This window comes from Falco peregrinus, chromosome 1 (assembly GCF_023634155.1).
Source record: "Falco peregrinus isolate bFalPer1 chromosome 1, bFalPer1.pri, whole genome shotgun sequence".
Taxonomy (NCBI): Eukaryota; Metazoa; Chordata; class Aves; order Falconiformes; family Falconidae; genus Falco; species Falco peregrinus.
The window spans coordinates 119,941,539-119,960,919 of NC_073721.1; the positions used below are offsets into that span (position 1 = coordinate 119,941,539).

Genomic DNA, 19,381 nt, shown 5'->3' on the forward strand with positions numbered 1-19,381 from the left:
TGTCTACACAGAGCACTGAAGCCTCGTGTCCTTGGCTTGTCGTCTTCTGCACATTAATTAATGCCCTGGCATTGCACATTCTCCTTGTGATATGTCTCATGTCACATTGTTTTCCTATTCCCCACGCACCTTCTCCCTTGGGATAAACGCAACACGTTTTAGTCTCTGCAGAGGGTCCAGGCTCACAACCTGCCCCCTCAGGAAACGCTGCTCGCAAATGAAGTTAAGAAACCACTGCCCCCAGCTCCCCACCACCAACTGGAAATTTTAACTGGGCCCAATCCCTCTCCCCCCAGTGCAGAGCCGGAGCTCAGTACCCTCCAGGTACGGGCAGCACTGCTGGTGTCCCCAGGATGGGAGCCTGCAGCAGGGGCTCCTGGTGGGGGTGAACAGCAGAGGCTGAGATCATTTATTCTTCCTTCCTTACAATCTCCCTTTTCTTTCCGTCTCACCACCTCCTTATTTAACATCATTGGCTGTTGTGCAAAGCCATCAACCCTGTTTGCAGCAGCGTGACCTACTTTACCGGGTCGTTCTGACTTCCTCACTGAAATCCCAAGCTCAGGGCCCACCCAGGCCATTCAGCGTTTCTCAGCTGAATAGCAAATCCAATTAGGTGGAAGAAAGCCTGGCTTTCACGCTGTCAGCGCCTGGACATCTCACTTCCCGCTCCCCAGCACACGCTGCACCACTGATGGCCGCGTCTCAGAGACACGGCGGACAAGGACCCCTCTGTGCAGCCCCCCTCCATGTGAAGATGGGGGAAGAGCCCAAGAAGACTCACCCTGGCTATCTGACGTGTCCTTTCATTCCTTCTGACAGCCCCCGGGGACCACGGAGCTCGGGAATCAAATAATGTGTGTTTTTTTCAGTTCTGGCTCTCTTGGGAAGCCCTCCCCTCCCAGCTGAGGCTGGAGGAAAGGTCCAGGGCCATGCCACACGGCACAACTTGTGCTTCTTGAAAGGCTGCTGGCAATCTCAGCTAGGACATGATTTACTGACCGATAGAAAGTCCCGTCTCTCAGTCCCGGCATCACACCTAACCCCAGCCCTGCAGCTCCATCCAGAGAAAACATTGAAATTCTGCCCTTTGCTGCTCCCCTCACTCGCTTTGTCCCCCCCAGCAGGGTTCCTTGTCCCTACAGCCACCAGCAGGCAGCCAGTCCCCAGGACGCTGGCTTTGCTCCGTCCTGGGGGAGAGCCGTGTATTAAAAGGGATGAGTAGAAACAAAAGGAGAAAAAAACCTCAAAGTCCGCCAGGAAAAGCTCTTTTGTTTTCTAACACTGCCCAGCTGGGTAGGAGGGACGGACGCCCCCTGCCCTGATGCGAGCCCAGCAGTGCCGGGTGCCCGGCCGCTCGGCTCCCCAGCAGGTGCAGGGAGGTGGGTAACCCCCTGCTCCATTCCTGGGTCACCGTCTGGAGGAATTACACACGCACACCCCAACAGGAGCTGCTTCCCTCCCACAGCCGCTCCTCTGCGCCCAGCCAAGCACCCGCCGCCCCCCGGCCCCCTCCCCTGCCCACGCTGCCGCCCTGCTGGGCTCACGGCTGCTCCGGGCCTTCCCACAGGGCTCTGCTAATGACTCACTGCTCCTGCTTGGCTCTAATTAGGCTCCTGTCTATTTAGGCTCACTGGAAAGATGCAGCCAGTGAGAAGCAGCTCTTTGGTGGAAGGATAGGGGAAAGAAAGAGCGTCTGGAGACGCCAAGCGCCGGAGGGAAAGACGCCAGGCTGCGGCGAGAGGTCAGGGGGTATCGGGAGTTGCCAGCTAACCTACATCTGTGCAAGGGATGGACCGTAAAGAAAGGAGAGAGCAAAGGGGCCTGAACGAACCCTGCCAGGGACTCTCCTGGGGCTCAGCCCTGCCCCTCTGGGGAAATAAACCTTGGCTCCATCCTACTGGCAACGCCTGGCTGAGGTGCTGGGATGTCATCCACCCAAAAGCGAAGGTTGCTGTTTATAGCCCTGTCGGAAAAAAAAAAAAAAATATTGACACGCAAAGGAGTCCCAGGATACAGGGAGAGCGGGACAGGGCTGTGCAGGCAGTGGGAGCTCGTCCTGAACCTGAGCATCCTCCCCTGAGCCACGATGGAACAGAGGGCAGGAGAGAGGCTCTGGAGGAAAGCCTCATTCAAGGGGTATCTCAAGAGGTGTGAAAAATAGCTTTTGGGAGGACACGAGGGACACGAGACACGGGGTCTGCTCATCCCTGCGAAGGCTAGGGGTGCTCGCGTGTACAGGCTCTCGTATCAGTTGCTAGTATCAAACATTATTTCCCCCTCAATCCAAACATATTCCCACCCCAAACAAATCAACACGTTTGCAGTGTTTAACATCCCTCTAATGAACAAAATCCAGGTGCCTGCAACAGCAAAGGTAAGTCATTCCTTTACCATTCACCTTGTATCTGATCACAGGGCATCTCACTCACTGAACTAATTAGGGTTTTGCCTTCCCTTCTTAATAAAACCCGCATGAATGAGCAGCCTGTCTGCAAGCCCCAGCCCAGCTCGCACCTGTGTCCTCCCAGACCTCCAATTTCTCACCCTGCAGCCAGCGCTGGGACCGAACCCAGCACGGGCAGGAAAGGGGAAACGCAGATAACACAACTGTTAAAGGTGTCACTAAACCGTTATTTCCAGAGAGCCTCTCCATGCTCCTTTTGGTGTCTCGTCCAAGTGTAAAGATCCTTTAGAACCCCTTTTAGGTAAAGGTGCCAGTGAAAATCCTACCACATCCAGATGACCCACCACACAGCCCTGCAGAGATTTTTGCTGGAACCTTAGCAGCTAAGGAAAAGCTGGGGTTGGGTAAGAAACTTGGGATGCTCAGAAAAACATCGCTGCTACTCAGGGACCGTCTAAAATAATTGACCCATGTGGTCTGGGGAGAACATTCATTTCAACATCTTACCTGTGCCGTGACAGCTCAGAGCACGGACTGCAGATGAAGTTGTGGAAAGCTGGTGTAGGTGGCCTGGAGCCGTGGGGTTGTTTCCTCTTCTGGCAAAGGCAATTTGCATTGCATGCCAGGCCCCGCTCTGGCCTACGGAAACGGGGCTGCTTCGGTTGGTGCTGTGTGGGACCAGAGAAGCACATGCTGCCTGCTTTGCTCTGCACCTTTCCCTGCCAGGAGTTTGATTCCACAAGAATCCGATTTTCTACACGTGATTTGTCATCAGTAAACGTGCTCTTCCTCCTCCCGTGGCCAACGCCGGTGATACCGTAGCAGCCTGGTGAACCAGGGCTGCCAGCAGTAGCAGCTCACAGCGCCAGCAGCAGCCGTTGTTCCACCGCAGCAATGCAAAGGCTTGGGGTAACCCAGGCAGTGCTTTTGTTCGGCATCCAGCTTGCAGAGCCAAGAGGGGCCACAGAAAAACGTGCTCTTTAAACACCACACACAGGAGCCGACGGTTCGGCAAAAGCTTTTATTTGCTTGGGTAAATAGGCGAGCTGGGACGAATGGGAGTGCAAACAAAATGAGGACTACTGACCAGCCGTGGAGATAAAGGCGCTCTTTCATCTCCTGTCTCACACACCCAGGGAGCTGCCCATCTCGGAGCGAGTGCTGCGTGACAGGGCATAGGCTTGGGCTCACTGACATGCTTCAGGGTTTTAGAACAGCACATGCAGCGCAGATGTGAGGAGAGGGGAAAATACGTGCGTGCGCTGCACTGCAGGCGAACAGCGCGCAGGAGGGCGGGTTGGCATTTCCTAGCGCCTGTTAAACAACCCAACGCTGCCAAGCAGTGCTCACGGCGACGACCTGGAGGCTTTGATCAATGCAACTGATTCTCCTCAGGCATCCTCTCTCCTTCTGTATCTCACCTCTAAAGACAAGTGAAATAATACATGTAAAATGAAGCAATGCCTCTGCCTCAAGATCAATACGCAGAGGATGAAGGGGGCAGGTCTCGCTGCTCTTTCCACCTGGGGAGAAGACGCTTCAGTCCTGCGCAGCACCCGCGGCACAAGGGCAGCTGTGATTGCTTTTATAGGTAAAAGAAAAAATGGTGGAGAAACTCCAGCCATCGTGGTCTTCTGTGCTGGCTCCTCATCGTGCTGTGGAGCAAACTCTGCTTTGGCTCTGTACTTTTGGCACCCTCCTCTGCCTGGACTGATGCCTGCAGGCACTGAGAACACCACGTACCTTCATCTCCCCGGGGGAGAGGAACCACCTGGACGCTGGCTACAGCTTTTCTGCTGGGCCTCCTCTTGCAGGGGATGTGGAAATACGTAAAGCACACTGCACTGTGGGTGCAGACATCCCTCCTCTCTTCATCCCTGTCCCTGTGATGGGACGTGGCATCTCTAGTTCTCTCAGCCAAATGAGATAAGTCCCCCGTGTCCAGGATGTGCTGAAGACGCAGAGCTATTTTAGCAGGTTGCAGAAACTCTACGCTGCAAGACAGCACACGCAGCCACCAGACTGCCATTTATCTCAGCTTACGGAGCTGAAGTGGCTGAGATAGCAGCTGTGACACTTCCTCTTCTTGTACTATGATGAAAAGCCCTGTGTGTGGCGGGGAAGAACAACCCAAGGAGCTGAATATCGTTATGGCCATATGCCCTTCAGCAAAATGCAAATCTTCTAAAAGAAGGAAAACAAGTTAAAGGGTCCAATGGGTACAGACTGGAATCTGGATGATAAAAGCAATGCAAACATTTGATTACAGGTTAGGGCTACATCGATGCAAAAGGGTCAACAGCAGAAATACCAAAGGTGTGGAAATAAATTGTGCAGAAAACTCAGACTTAAAATCAGATTTATTTAGAGGAAAAATGACTTTACAAGAGGTTGATGCTGATAACTAAAAAGGAAGATAAATAAAAGCTTGTTACAAAACCTAATGGCTTCTGGCAAGTCACAGAAAAACTGAAGAATTTTACAGTCAATAACCTGCTCACTTTTTACATAATTACAAATTAACATACAGCAATTAGGTTTTACCCTCTTTTTTTAAAAATTATTTTTTTCAACTTTTTTTTTAAACTTTTAACGGGTTCAACATGAAAATGCAAAGCATTTTTTTTTTTTTTTTTTCAAGAAACAAACCAAAAGCAGAGGTATATCAGGTTATTATAATACACCTCCTCAATGCTCTGGGAATTACTCAAGTGCATTCTGTATTAGTACAAAATAAACACCAAGCTAAAGTTTAACCATAGGCGAACTGAACTGGACATAGATTTTTATTTTTTTTTCTTTTTGAGTCAGTGTTTAATATCAATAAAGAAAATAGTAAAATATTTCAGAGCATGGAAAGGATGGATACCTATAGACAGCTTAAATACATACGAAGCTTACAGCTGTATGCAAAGCAGTGAATGTTATCCTGTTCCCCCCTCCCCCCAAGCAATGGAAGCTGAATATATTTGGGCAAAGCATCAGTGTCAGTGAAATGCGTGTGGAAAGAAAGGGTCCTGAAAATGCAGGTGGGAAAGGAGCTAGCATTGTGCTTCCCATCACTGAAGAGCATGAGGTGCATGAGATTAAGCCAGTTCAGCTCACCTATCTTTAAAACTTAGCTGCATCACCGGATCAAGAATCATCGACTGCTGCCCCTTCTGACAAACGAAGCAAGAGTTATGAGCAGCAGGGGAGACTTTTTTATTTAAAAGAGTGCCTTAAATTATGTAAATTCCCAAACCTGGCCAGCAGGCAGAAAAATTTCCAGAGTTCTGGTTAACAAGGAATGTTTTGTGGGATTTTAGCAGATATTCTTTTGTGCCCCCCACCCAGTCCTCCCTTGCCCCATGCCACAGATACCCTAGACTCCTTGGGATTTGGCACCTGATGAACCTCTTCTGACTCGGCGGCATTCGGAAGGACTGGATCTGGGTGTTTCAGCAACAGCTTCGTGATACCCTAGTGCCTCAAGGAAGGTGCAAAGACGATTGGACTCTACAGATGCTCTTGCCTTTGAAAGGCAGTACAAACCCACACAAGCTAATGGCATTACTGTGCTTCTCAGCAGCGGTCAAACTTCAAGAGCAAAGAGAAAAGTCCACCCTCAGCGGTGGTGAGAGCTCCTGCCCCAGGGATGGCATCTAGAAGGTCTCCCAATGGCCTGGACCGTATATAACTTAGTGCACGGGAAGGGCCTCACTTCACTCATTCGGCTGCATCCTCCCACACCTCCTTCGCTCTGGGTTTCTCCAAGGAAAAGGAGATAGTGGGCAAACCGCTGGCAGGACTGCTTCCCAACTGGCAGCAGTACCTGCTGTGAGGTGTGAGGAAGGTGATGGTGATGCCAGCATGGGCTCTCCCAGGGGATATACCTGAGCCATCATAAGCCAATTCTCTGGTCCTGCCACTCACCCCGTCTGCAGTGGGACTGTAGTCAGATTCACACCCACTTTGGTCTAAAAATAATACAAAAAGCTTGGCCCTTCCTCTCCTCCCAGGGTAAAGCCAAACCCAACCAGCAATGTCTACTCACAGCTCAGATTTTGCTGGGGATGCAGAGAGGGGAGCAATGGCAAAGCTGATTGTCTCCACATAAGCAAAATAATAAGGGACAAGACCAGTTCCATTTAAAGTGCTTTATGGCATCGAATTGACATCAAGTTACATGTTGAGATGATCACTTCATTTAAAAGAAGCTAAGGCCAACCTCACATGACTCCATCAAGTCTCACACCATTTGCTACAGCTACTCTCTGTCACCAGGGTATTCTGGCACCCCCAGCTAACACTGACCACTGCTGTACTTCATCTGAGCCCACGCTCCCACTTCCCTGGTTGTTGAAGCCCCTTCTGTTGGGCAGTGATAAAAGACCAGGCAAAGAAAAGTGCAAGGAAAGAAAGTCTGATTTTTCCCCTCTATGAAACACTAGCACAGGAAGGCTCCAAGAGCCCTAGCAGGGTCCTCTTCTCCCTCCAACAATACGGGCTTTGCACAGACATTTCGTAGTATGCCCTGTGTCCCAGGAACCCTACGCCAAACAGGGTGGTTTGGGTGCTCCAAACGGGATCAAGTGGCTGGCTATGGGAACCAGCTACAGCATCAGGCTGGGCTGAAGAAATAACATGCTTTCAACAACTGCAGGATGGATGCCAGGCATGGAACTGGAGCAAACACAATTTCAAGGCCAGGAAGAGAAAAGGCTTTGGTGATGCAAAGCTGGGACCATACGCTAGCAGACAACCTTAGGCAACCTGCAGGGATCAGAGTGGGAATCTGGCTCTGGGAACCTCTGCCAAGTCTTTCCAAAGAAAACCTGAGAGGAGAAAAATAAAAGGCTGAAGACATAAAAACAAGCCCTTGCCTTCCTAAAGGTGAAACAAGGAGGAAGCAGTGTGGGAGGAAAGGCTTCATTCCAAAAAAGTGAATCATACAGTAACATACAACCTCCAGGGACAAAGGTCTGTCCACCAGAAATTAAAACACAAGCAGCTTTGATACACAGTATCCCTGGTCAGTATGTTTCTGACTCACACCCATGGTTTCTGTGACAAGGAACCATGAGGACATTAGGAGATCACTTAGCATGTACTATTTTCACTTAGGGCACTGAACACTCTTTTTTTTTGATTTGCACAGATCAGAAGAGATGGTCAAGCCAGGCAGAGACTCAGCCCTGCTGCCCTGGGTCATGCCTTTTGATACCCTTCTCAGAGCCATGGGACATTCCTGTGTCGTGAATTCAAGATGCGCTGGGACTGGGGAAAACACAGCAGGATAAAAAGAAAAGCTCATACTGGCACAGGCTATTACAGACTGAGGGGAACTTTCAGAAGTACCGGGGATCTCATCTCTGTTTACACAACAGTACATGAGCCATGCACTGCTTTGGTTTCCAAAAAATTCAGCTTGGCACATTCATTTTTGCAGATGTGTAAGTAGCAGAGCAGAAGGTATTTTCTGAAGCTGGGGGGTTTGTCATGAAAAAGGTAACACCACCACACCAGCACATGCCTCCTTCAGCTCCCTTCAGGTTCAGGAGAAGAGCTGCCTGTATCTCCCTAGAGAAGCGACTGAACCCTCACATCACTGCAAGATGCTCCATGCTTTGCTTTTTCTTTTGCCTCCAAGAGGTACGACAAAACCTAAACAAAATATTTAAACAAAGAAACTAACTGATAGGAGTCGTCTTGTCTGAAGTCACTGCTTCTTTCTCCAGAATTTTTTTTGGCCCAAAGATGTTCTGCCTTAAAGAAAGCTCTCAGCTGAAATTGTGTAACTCTGGCCATGGCATGGGCTGCAAAGCAGCACTGCCCAAACCCTGGTTTTGCAGGAACCAGGGAGATAACATTTGGTTTACCAATTTCTTGATAAGAAAACAAAAAAACCAAAAAAAGGGGGGGGTGGGGGTGAGGGGATAAAAAAACCAAACCACCTCTCAAACCCCTAAACAAAAGCAAAACTAAAAAGAAATAAAAAAATAAAACCAAGTAAACTTCTTTTAAAAAAGAACTCTTTCAAATAAACAGAAAGATAAATATTTTTGCAAGCCCTGCTTGCAATTAAGAACAAGCACCAAATAATATTTAAAAAAATCAAAATAAAAATAAATCTCAAACCTTTTTCCTTTCTTCCTTTTTTTTTTTTTTTTTTTTTCTTTTCCTTTTCCCGAGTCTTCAACATTTAGAGAGCTTCAAAAGCAAGCAGGCGGTTTAGGATTCCTGCACTGACCAAGACAGACCAGTCTACGCATCCACCTCACCATCAATGCTGCTGATACTCATCAGCACTGAACTCTGAAAACTGCTGCAGGTTACTAGCTTGTGAGAAGCCAGAGAGCAAATTGAAACCAAACAATAGTGCAAGAAGAGAAATATATATATATATATATTTTTTTTTTTTTAAAGAAAAACTGGTAGGAAAGGAAATGCACTTGACAGCTTCAAACTCTGAGCAAACCCTTGAGCTATTTCGAAGCTGATAGCGTCTCGTAACCATTTACAAATCCACTCGGGTAATTCCCCTGAGAGGGTCTGGAAGAACAATAATTTTGGAAAAAAGTTTGGCTCGCTGCATTTCTCTTCCCCCATTGAACACATCCCTGTATTTAACAGCTGCACAAACACCTGGCAGTCAGCACAGGGAGAGCCACCCTCAGACATTCCCCTTCTGCTGACGGTGACACGGGATGCATGGACACTTTCACCCTAGAGCCCATGGTGCTGGAAATGGACCTGCCACGCTGGACCTTTGGACCTGTCCCACAGTGGTTTTGTCCATGAGAATATATCTTCTCCCCAGAAATTGTTAATAAGCGCACGGTATTTTACAGGCATAGGGACTAGGGGCCACCTCTTTGGAGTTCACTCTGCTCACAGCACTCAGTCCCCTGACCTGTGATGCCTCACTGAAGTGCTCTGAAATTGCTGTTGTCTCATTTTACCTTATAAATGAGCAAGGGAAGCTGACGAAACCCAGAGAAAAAGAAGCCCAACAGTAACACAAAACGCAGGGGAAGAAAAATAGAAACAACAGAACAAAGGTCCCTAAAAGCAGATTTTCAGCCATCTCTCCAGTAACTCATCAGGCTTGTAATGAAGGGATGTCAAATGCAACTGGAGAACTATATTCTGGCAAAAACCCCCAAACAAACCAAAAAAACAAACCAAAACCAAACCACTTTACTAAGGGGATGGGCAGGAGTGAGCTGGAGCTCAAAAGAGACTGGGTAAAAAAAGTTGCTTGAGAGTTGCTCCCACTTCAACACTGTCTGTTCTGGCTTCCTGGGACTGCCTTACAAGCTACCATATTTCTCTTTTCTGCATTGTTTAAAATATACTTAAAGACATTCTGCTTGTTTCTGGAAACAGTCTGACAGTTAAATCCTCTGTCCCATGGAAATCTTTCAGAATTACTTTAGATTTTGGTTTTTTCCTCTGAACTTTTGTTTTGAATGCTATTACTGCTTCCTGGTGTAAGGTACCTTTCCGAAACCAGTCTATATACCATGAGCACAAAAGGGGTGTGCAAGTCAATGGCATTACAATCGGAGCAGTAAGGGCAAGATATTTAATATCTACGTGCTCCCTGAAAGTCATCAGGTATCATCTATCCCCATGGGCCGAGCTAAGCTTGGCTGTACAGACTGTAAGCATATCCCAGTGGATACATAGATACATATATGTATATATACAGTATATCTATATATGCCAGTGTGTTCGCACCATTTGTAGAGTCCTAATCTTTTGCTAAATGCTTGGTTTTGGTTATGTTCCCCAGAAAAGGGGAATTTGAAGGCACAGACCCCTTAAGGCTATGTTCTCTCATCCTTTAGCAGTAAGAAGAGACAGAAAACATCTATCCCAATCCATTTAACCCAAGGTTTGCACAGAGCGGTGGTACTATTTGCCGTGCCGTCAAGCCTCCGTGGTGAGATTTCAGCAAAACCACAGGAGAGAGGCCTTTTCCCACCACTTAACAGACTTCATAACATGTTTTACTTAAAACCTCCAGATGCTTGTCAGATGCAGGCACCAGCAGCGTGCTGTAGAGCAGGCAGGGAGACGTCCACTGTACCAATGCCGAGAGTGACTGATGGAACTGTCCGTGCTCAGCAGAAGATCTCCTCGCCCTCTGGAGGTGCTTCTGACGAGTGAGAATCTGCAGCACAAAAACCAGGTGGGAATCATTATGGGAATACAGAAATACACCAGGCAGAGTGGGACCCCACGTGCATGGAAACCCCACTGTCTGCCAAATGCACGGGGTGCTTTAAAAGATGTGCAGTTCCCTTAAGAGCTACCATGAAATTACATCTTGTAATTGGTGAGCTTTCCTGTGCCCAAACTGGAAAACATCAGTGACTTCATATGGATGAAGCCGGTCATCTGATGGCGTGAGATCAAATTTCATGTGGGTCAGAGGTTTGAGGTGCAGAATTGAGTCCTAAGGGGATGCAAAACTACCAGAGAAAAAAAAAAGCGTGCTTTTTTTCAGATCAAGAGACAAGATAGACTGGCTTGAGGGGAAGGGAGAGGCCACCAGAAGGGCTGCGGGTATCGCTTCCAAACTACAACAGAGTTAAAGCAGACAGCACTGCCACAGGGGCTGCAACAGCCAGGAGCATCCCAGCCGCAGCTCCAGAAAGCACATACACTGAAGCAGGACATTTTCTATCTCAAAGCAGAGCAAGCTGAAAAATAAATGGAGAATCCAGCCCATGGAGGCTGCTCAGGATAGGAGAGGGAAGGGAAGAAGCAGGGAGCAGAGTGGGTCCCTCTGACAACCCCAGGGGCTGTAGAACAGGCAGAAAACCCCAAAGAAGATCACTCCAAGCTGGGAACTCCACTCATCCACCTGATCTTCTCCATCCCTGTGTTACCATCCACATTCAAGGCTAGATTTTATGGCTTCCACAGGTTCACTGGCTGGAGAGAAAAGCCAGCTCACCAACGCGAAAACACACCTATGACGTTCCCCGACACTCACCAGATTGTTGGGAGCGATGTCCCCTGCCCTTTTTCTTCTTTTCCTTCTTCTCCTTTGGTTTGGCTAAACTGAAGAGGCGGGTAGGCATCTGGGAATGTTCCTCAGCTGCCTTGTTAGTCTGGTTTGTTGTGCTAAGCAAATGGAAAGTGCTTTTCTCTTTGTGTGTCCTTGAAAGACTGTTCCTTTTGGGGGAGACAGACAGTTCTGCATCAAAGTGCCCTTGTTTAGGAAGGGAAGGGCTCTTTTGCTTGGACGAGTCATCGATGCTGCACTGGGAAGGGACTCTTGCGAGTTTCTCGTGTAGATTTGAAACCTATAAAGGAAAAGAGAAGTGTTTCATTGGGGCATGAAAAAGGCTAGCAGAGAACCTGGATAGGAAAGGTGTGTCCCAGACCACTCAGAGGTTATTCTTGTCATCTATCCAGACCATTCACCAGCTGAAAAAGTGGTGCTCATCCAGGCAAAGCAATGAGAGAAGCCCTTTTTGTTTAAGATGAAAAAACAAGGCATATAAAGAGTAATGCTCCGGTATCTTTTGCTCCTACATGTACTATGCTATGTATCAACAAGCCAAGGGCAAATATTCTCTAAGATCTCAATACCAAGACTCACCCTGCATCATTCGCGCACACAGATGGTGGCAGAAGGCCAAGGAGAAGTGTGCCTCTCTGGGAGGGAAAGCCAGCACACAGCACTGGAGCGGCATGTGTCAAAGGAAGCCTTCCCAAGCAAAAGATGAAAGCAAAAAAAAATTTCCTGATTTTTTTTTTCCCCTAACGGCTGTCTCAGGATGTAATTGAGCCTGCACATTCAAAGGCAAGATCAAAACAACAGCTCAACAAAGCCTCACCGAACCCTCTATTAATAGCTCTGAAATGTCAGTAAGATACCTGCCTTGAAAAGGTGCTTCCTTCTAATCCCCCAGGCCTCGCAGTTATTTTACCTCTCAGCCTCTTTTATAGCATCCATGCCCCTTGCGTGTCGACATGTGCTCGACGCTGGAACAGCTTTACTGTGCGCTCAGAAAACTTCTGGCCTGATCAGGAGCTGGGGTTGGAGGGAGCAAGCCCTCCTCTGATGATTTGCTTTCCAGAGCACACTGCTGAGCTCTGCAATTAGCCCATTCAGGCACCCAAAATAATTTCCATTCTGCAATCCAACATTTATAAACTAATTTTGCTACAGCTCTAAGCAAATTACATTCAGAATTAGTGAATTACAAACAAGCAAATGATCAACCACAGGCTTAAGGATCAAATTCAGCCCATGTTTTGCCAATGGATGCTTGTTCTCCTCAGCCAGACTGATGCAGTTGTAAAAAAATAAACCCCAGCTTGCTGAAAAATGCCCAGAGCAGAATCAGCATGTGGGCTTTTCTTTCTGGTTGTGGGCAGCCAGACACCAGAAGCCTCATGCAGCAGAGCCAGGGACCTTTGCTGACTGAGCCATGGCCAGGCTGCAGGTGCCCAGTCACTTTAGGACAATGCACATCTCTTTGCTGGACATCAAGAACGCTTCTGGAGATGGATGTAAGCGTACAAACAGCCTTCCTCTGCAGTGTGGCTGGAGGGTGCAGGTAACTCACAACGCTCAGGCGGTTTCTGAGAAGGACATCTCATCTGCCTGACTGCTGCCCAGAATTCAGCCTCCATGAGGTGAAGGCCAGTGTCAAAGGCAGTATCAACCTCCTGGGATTGTCTAGGGCATCCCTCTGCGAGCCAGCCACTTCTGCTCTGCTGTCCACCAACACACGGCACAGAAAAGCGGGCAGAGCTCAGACTGTTGTTACCACCTGCTGCTCAGGACCACCTGCCAGGCATCCTGAATAACCATGTTACATCAACACCGGCAATGCCTCAGGAGCTATGGAGGTGCAGGAAACACAGCTCTGAATGTCACATGTAAGCAAAGAGCCAGTTTTAAATGCCAGGCCCTGCACATCTGGGGCTGGACTGGCATCAGTCTATCACTGCTGGCATGCAGCTGGCCCAGGAGCCAGCCGGGACCTCCCTGCAGCACACAGCTTTCTCAGCAGCCTGGCCATTGGCATCATTTACCTGGTTGCGGTCAGACTCCTGCCGCATTTGAGCAAATCGCTCCACATCTTGCTTGAACTGCACCTTCTCCCTCTCCAGCTGCTTCTGCGCTGTGCGAAGCCTCTCCAGGTCAAGCTGGTAGGAGGCCTTCTTCACCTGCAGCTCTTCTCGCTCCCGCTCCAGATCCTGCCACCCTCTCTGGACCTGCTCCTCTCGCTGGGCCAGGTGGGCCTCCTGCTCTGCCAGCTCCTTTTCCCGGACTTCCCACTCCTTCTCTCTCCTCCGTTTCTCCTCCTGGTGCTGTATCTGCTGCTTCTTCAGGTTGGCCAGCTCCTGGCGCTGCTTCTCCAGGTTGCGCTGCTTCTCCTGCTCCAGCAGTGAGGCTGGCCGGAAGAAGCTTCGGGTCAGAGCCCTCTCACTCAAAGCCAGCTTCTGGTCCTCGATGTAAGTGTCCTGCTGCAGCACAACACCCTAGGAGAGAGGGGGACAAATCACTGCAGCACCCTCTCCACAGAGAGAGGCTCCATACCTGAAAACCTCAGGGTGCTGTATTGAACCCCTTCTCCCATGAAATTCGCAACTTGGCACTGCTGCCTCACAGCCGAGCTACCAGAGGATGCTGGCAGAGCATCTCCTGCAGCAGCTCCTCAAATTCAGGCAAGCACTGGTTCACTTAGGCACCAGCTCATTCCTAGAACCTGCTGGCACACTGCCTGCAAGCCAGCAGCAGGTTATTGAGCCATGCACAGATGTGACAGGCGAAGGGGAAGGGGAGATGGGGGGCTGTTACTGGCTGGCAGGATGCGCGGTTTGGGCAAGCAGCATGCAAAAGCGGGATGAACGGCCAAGCCTACCTGCAAAGCACTGAGCAGCTTATGGAGGCTGGTAATGGTTTGGAGGACCTGCTGCGAGAAAACAAAAGCGTTGCTATTAGATCTCACTGGGTGCCAGGGTATGCATAAAGCACCCTCCTTTTCCACTGTGATCCACTGGTGGGTCTGACAAGCTGTACCACCATCCTTCTACACTTTCCTGTTTCTCACTCTTCACTTGCCATGACTGTGTCACCCCCCAGTACACAAATATATCCTTTGGACATCTCTCAGAGGTGCCTGGCATCATCTTCCTCACTTTCCTAGCCGTCAGTGTGGCAGGGGAGGAACCATCTGCAGAAACACCAAATGGCACAGACCTCATGGGAACTCCCGGGTTGTCTCTGCAAACCATTTCCCACAGCATCAGCTTGCTCAAGAACAACTAGAGTAATTGGGATGAAACCCCACAGTTCACTTAAAAATTGCAGGGAAAAAACTTCAAGGGTGAAAAAAGAAGAAATCTTAAAATTAATGTGGGCTATTTGTAGTCTCTCACCCTCTCAATGACCCACACAAGTCTCACTGTCATTAGACAGAAAAGCTGCCATACAGCAGGCACACAACTACAGCAGGCGGGTTCGTGGAGGCTCCCTGAAAATACAGGTAGCTGCGAACACATCATGCATCAATACATAACAAACTACTCTGGAGCACTGCAATATCCCTAAATATATTTTTAGCCTAGCTAAAAATTTCTCTGAATGTCTCATATCCTACAATTACTTTTAAGAAGAAAAACTACCACAGTATCCGCAATAGAAGTATTAAGAGAACTGCTTCTCATTCTGCCATTAATGCTAATTGGGAGTTATGAATGTGTATCAAAGGGAGAATAGAAATCCAATTGCCCCAATTCACTGCACCTGCAACATAAAATTAAACTCCCTCTGTCTGCAGATGTACAATAAATACAGCCCTGCGCATCCTAGTGGTAATTAACCCTTGCTGCCTATAATCAGCAGATATCATCCTGCTGGCAAGCAGATGACAATCAGTGAATTCCCTGTCTGAACATCCAAGGTTAAACAAATAAATGACACAGTGGGTTTAGCTTAATGTATTTAAAAGCCTACATGCGCTTCAGCAAATGAAATGTATTTTCTTCTGCATTATCACCTATTGAGACAAATTCACTTGCCACTTAAATGAAGGAAACAGCTGAGCAATGGAATCAATTCTTACCTCGTTATTCCTTTTCAACATGAACATCAGATTAGCATTTCCACCCTATCAAAAGATCACAGATTTAATATGAGGACAATGAGAAATCACAGCAAATGTGTTCTGAAGCTGAACTAACGACAGACCCATTAAACTCCCTCCTCTCTGTCTTCCATTCTGGGAGAACTCATGCATGTTTTTTAGGCAAGTTAAAATCATATAAAATAAAATGTTAATTAGGTATCATTTTGCAGTTATATGATGGATCGATCCACAGCAAGAATAGCTGCAAGGTTATAGTTGACCTTATAATTTTAATAACGATGCATAATTAAACACATGCTTTAGCTGATCTGCAGACAGATGGCAGATAACCTGTGTCACAAAGGAATACAACTGATCTGCACTGGTTTTCAAGTCAGGATTTTAGCTACAGCGAAGTGTTCTTGGCTGCATACTTCCAATTTTATGTTATTTTTAACTTATTAGGATACATCTTATTGTCAAGAACTTCAGGCATTTTTCAGGACTAGAATTATCAGTCTCTTGAAATATGAACTCCGTGGCACCAGGCAGATAAAGCAAGTGATACCTTCTTTAAAATGCTGTCTGACTCTGTTCTCCGAAGGTCCTGAGCATCCTCGCCTTCATCTTTTGCTCCACCTAAAGGAAGAAGCCAGCATTGACACCGGTTATTCAACATTTTAAGCCAGAGATGAACTTGCTAATGTCTGAGAAACTTAATACAGGAAACTCAGATGTTTCACAAAAAGGGACACGGAGCTCTTGACACTAAATGCATTTGCTCCCTGTGTATAGGGCACCACCAGAAAAAGCAGATGTGAATTCAGATTAGGATTGACTTTGGTTTCAGACAACATGCTGATAAATTTGGCACATTCCTACTAATTGGTGCTCTGTCTAGCCCCAGCACTGCTGTCTACCAAAGAATACTTGCTGAGAAGACATGAGGCAGAGTAAGAGCAGATGGAGAACAGTAACAGTATCATATCAGGGTATATTATTGCAGGTATAATTTCAATGCCTCTTGTGCAAGTGCAATGTACAGGTGGGTCAGGTGCTGCTGCACAATACCCTGTGTAATTTTATGCTAGCAATTTATCCTTAACCTTAGTTATCAGAAACCTGGGTCTTCAAAAGGACATGGAACTTATCTTTCTAACTTCCCTCCTGGATGGCTCGTAACAGTGCTCCTGAGCAGGACTGAGCCGACCTGTGGGGCCAGGAGGGCTGCAGCCATCCACCCGTGCTGCCCTTTTGATTGTGGGTGGCAAAGGAGTTTCAGAGCTCTTTGGTCCTCTAGCTTTTGCCAAGACTATTGCACTCCCCCTGCCAGCTGAGACGCAGCCATGGGGAAAACCCACACCCGCAGTGGTAACCTCCCTGCTGCCACCCTTTTAATGATAAACAACTGTACATACACCTGTATCTGCAGCAATGTGAAGGACACTGTACCTAGTGCAAAGGCCCTCTCCTCCCACCACCCCTCAGGCAGGCTTTGCTGTTAAAGGCTGACCCTCAAGTCCTCCTAACAGACCTTCTCTCCTGTGCCATGTCCTGGGACATTCCACCTCTTTGCAGGAGGAAACACCTCCCTTCTGCTTTGCTGGAGGAGAAAACGAAGGGGAGCCAGGTTATAAGCCTTGCTGAAGGTTGCACAGGTTGTGAACAGAAGAACTGGAGATGAAAGCCAGGTTTCATGCTTCCTGGCCTCCAGCTCAACAAACAGGCCCTGCATTCGTTTCCCAAATTCTCCCAAGACCCTACAACTATTGAATTACAATCTAATTCAGAAAAGGACACTTCTACAGAAAACCTAGAGCTGGGCAATGAACAGCCTGAGGTTGTCCCATTCATCACTGCAACAGAGAGAGGCACAACCCTAAACAAGCCCCTCCAGTGTGAATCTATTTGTCATTATGATGACAAGTCTGTGGAGGGCTTTGCAGCTTCCCAATAGAGCTGGGAAAACCTCTACATACTTCTCATGTCTGACTGTCTGAAGCTAACACTGCTCCTTTAATGCAGAAGGTCAGACAAGGTCCAACGATCCCAATGCTGAGACAGACACTAACGCAGCAAAACTGGCTGTGTTGAGAGTATGAGTGAGACCACAAAGAATGGAATTTGAGGACAGGGAAGTTTCTGATGACTGGGGCAAAGAAAGAGTGCATTGGGAAGCAGCCAAGTATGCAGCTGAAATAAATATTCACACATTTCTTTGAGACAGACTTAACTGCAGGACTAATACATGCAGTTGTATGTGGAACACATGCATAAAGTGCAAAGACAGGGGAGAAGGTGCTTGATTCAGTAGTATCCTCATCCATTCACAAATGCAACAGCACAGGCTCCTGCTGGAAGATAACTGAAGAATGAAGATCTGAGCTGCAGATATTACAATAATAACATAAAGAAAATAATCTATTAAGAAGCCAAATGCTTTCATATGGCACATTAAGTAAAGAAGTAAAGATGATTTAGAGAGAGCACAGAGACAGGAGTGAGGAGCTGAGAAGTTTAATCCTCACGTAGCCATAGGTTTTCAGCTACCATCATTCCACCTGTACACAGGCTTTTTTTCTAATCTGTTATTTAATCTACCAACTATTACTGGGAAACCCCAATCATCAGTTGCTGGAGTCCTTCTGAAGCAAGAGGATACAGTGACATCTATTATTAACAAATGCTATGCACACGTGTAACTACTCACCCTTGGAAGCGTTCATCTGATGACTGTCAAATCCTCCAAAAGTTTCTGCCCTTCTAGGGAGAGAGATAGGGCCAACTCCTCCTTCTTGTTCCATGGCAGTGCTACTGACCTGCTGTCCAAGGGCAGTGCCCAGGCTCCTGTTCACTAGGTCTTGCAGTAGTTCAACTGATAAAAAGCAATGGTATCACTGTTAAAGACCACCTCAGGCATCTGAACTATTTTCATCCCCGCCTGAGCTCTGGTCAGAAATTCACCTTCTTTGCTGTACTAAGAAACCACATTTCTATGACAATGATATGAACAGTATGCATTCTCCCTGCAAAAACAGTCCGGCTGACCACTAACTCCAATTCCTGGAGCTCTGCACAGGCTTACACCTCCCTCTCTTCCTCCAGGCAATGCTGGTGTGCTCTGACAACAGTATTTAACAATTTTTAGCCTCTCCAAAAATCACACCGGAAAGTTGCCTGAGTTTCCATCCATCCTTGCCTTTGCCAACAGACTTGCTTGCTCCCTGCAGGCACCAGAAGTGCCTGCCAGAATCCGAGCCCCACTCTCACACCTTGCTGAAGCACAGCAAAAGCTTGGATGGTCCAAATTTCAGCCAAGGATAAATCCTGTGCTGCTCCTGGCCCCAGCACAGACTCAATACATGGTTGCTCTCTGTGCTGACTTCTTTTCTGTGCTTTCAGCTGCCATCAATATCTGCTTCCTTTCCTGATCCTCATTACCTGTCCCTGAGATAATACCATGAGTAGCAATATCTCCTTATCTGTGCTGTTATTCTGACAGATGGAAGACAGCCCCTGCGCAAAACTGGTGCTTGAGGACTGACGGCTTCACTGAAGGTGGGTCTATTGGTCAGTGAAATGAACATGTCGCCCTGACCTGCTCACCTTCATTTATTGCAGTTTTCATAATGGCCTCTCCTTTTGGTGCCTCTTCTGTGTTGGCTCTGAAGAGTAGCCTGGAGCCTGGCATGTCCTCCTGCACAGAACTGTCTGCCATGTCCCGGAAGATCTTAGCCTTCTCCTCCAGCAAGAGGAGGATCTGCTTATCCTTCTGCTGAAGTTGTTCTGTAGGGGTGAACAGAAAACAGAGATGAAGACAGAAAATAAAAGCTTCAGCAAGGAAACCAAGTGATTCCTGAGACAGCGGCCCCATCTAGTGGAACCTGAT

The 19,381-nt window shown here is 47.8% G+C and overlaps 1 protein-coding gene across 1 annotated transcript in view; it reads right to left on the bottom strand.

Annotated features, from left to right (window-relative positions):
• Positions 1–4,749: 4,749 nt before the first annotated feature.
• Positions 4,750–19,381, bottom strand: part of AKAP13 (A-kinase anchoring protein 13) — a 76,162-nt gene continuing 61,530 nt past the window's right edge. Inside the window, exons 23-30 of the mRNA XM_055795227.1 lie at positions 19,099–19,278; positions 18,203–18,367; positions 16,061–16,131; positions 15,490–15,534; positions 14,287–14,337; positions 13,454–13,903; positions 11,397–11,709; positions 4,750–10,568 (exon numbers count right to left, since the gene is read on the bottom strand). Coding sequence (XP_055651202.1) covers positions 10,519–10,568; positions 11,397–11,709; positions 13,454–13,903; positions 14,287–14,337; positions 15,490–15,534; positions 16,061–16,131; positions 18,203–18,367; positions 19,099–19,278 — 1,325 coding nt within the window. The 3' untranslated portion in view covers positions 4,750–10,518. The remainder of the gene's footprint in view (positions 10,569–11,396; positions 11,710–13,453; positions 13,904–14,286; positions 14,338–15,489; positions 15,535–16,060; positions 16,132–18,202; positions 18,368–19,098; positions 19,279–19,381) is intronic.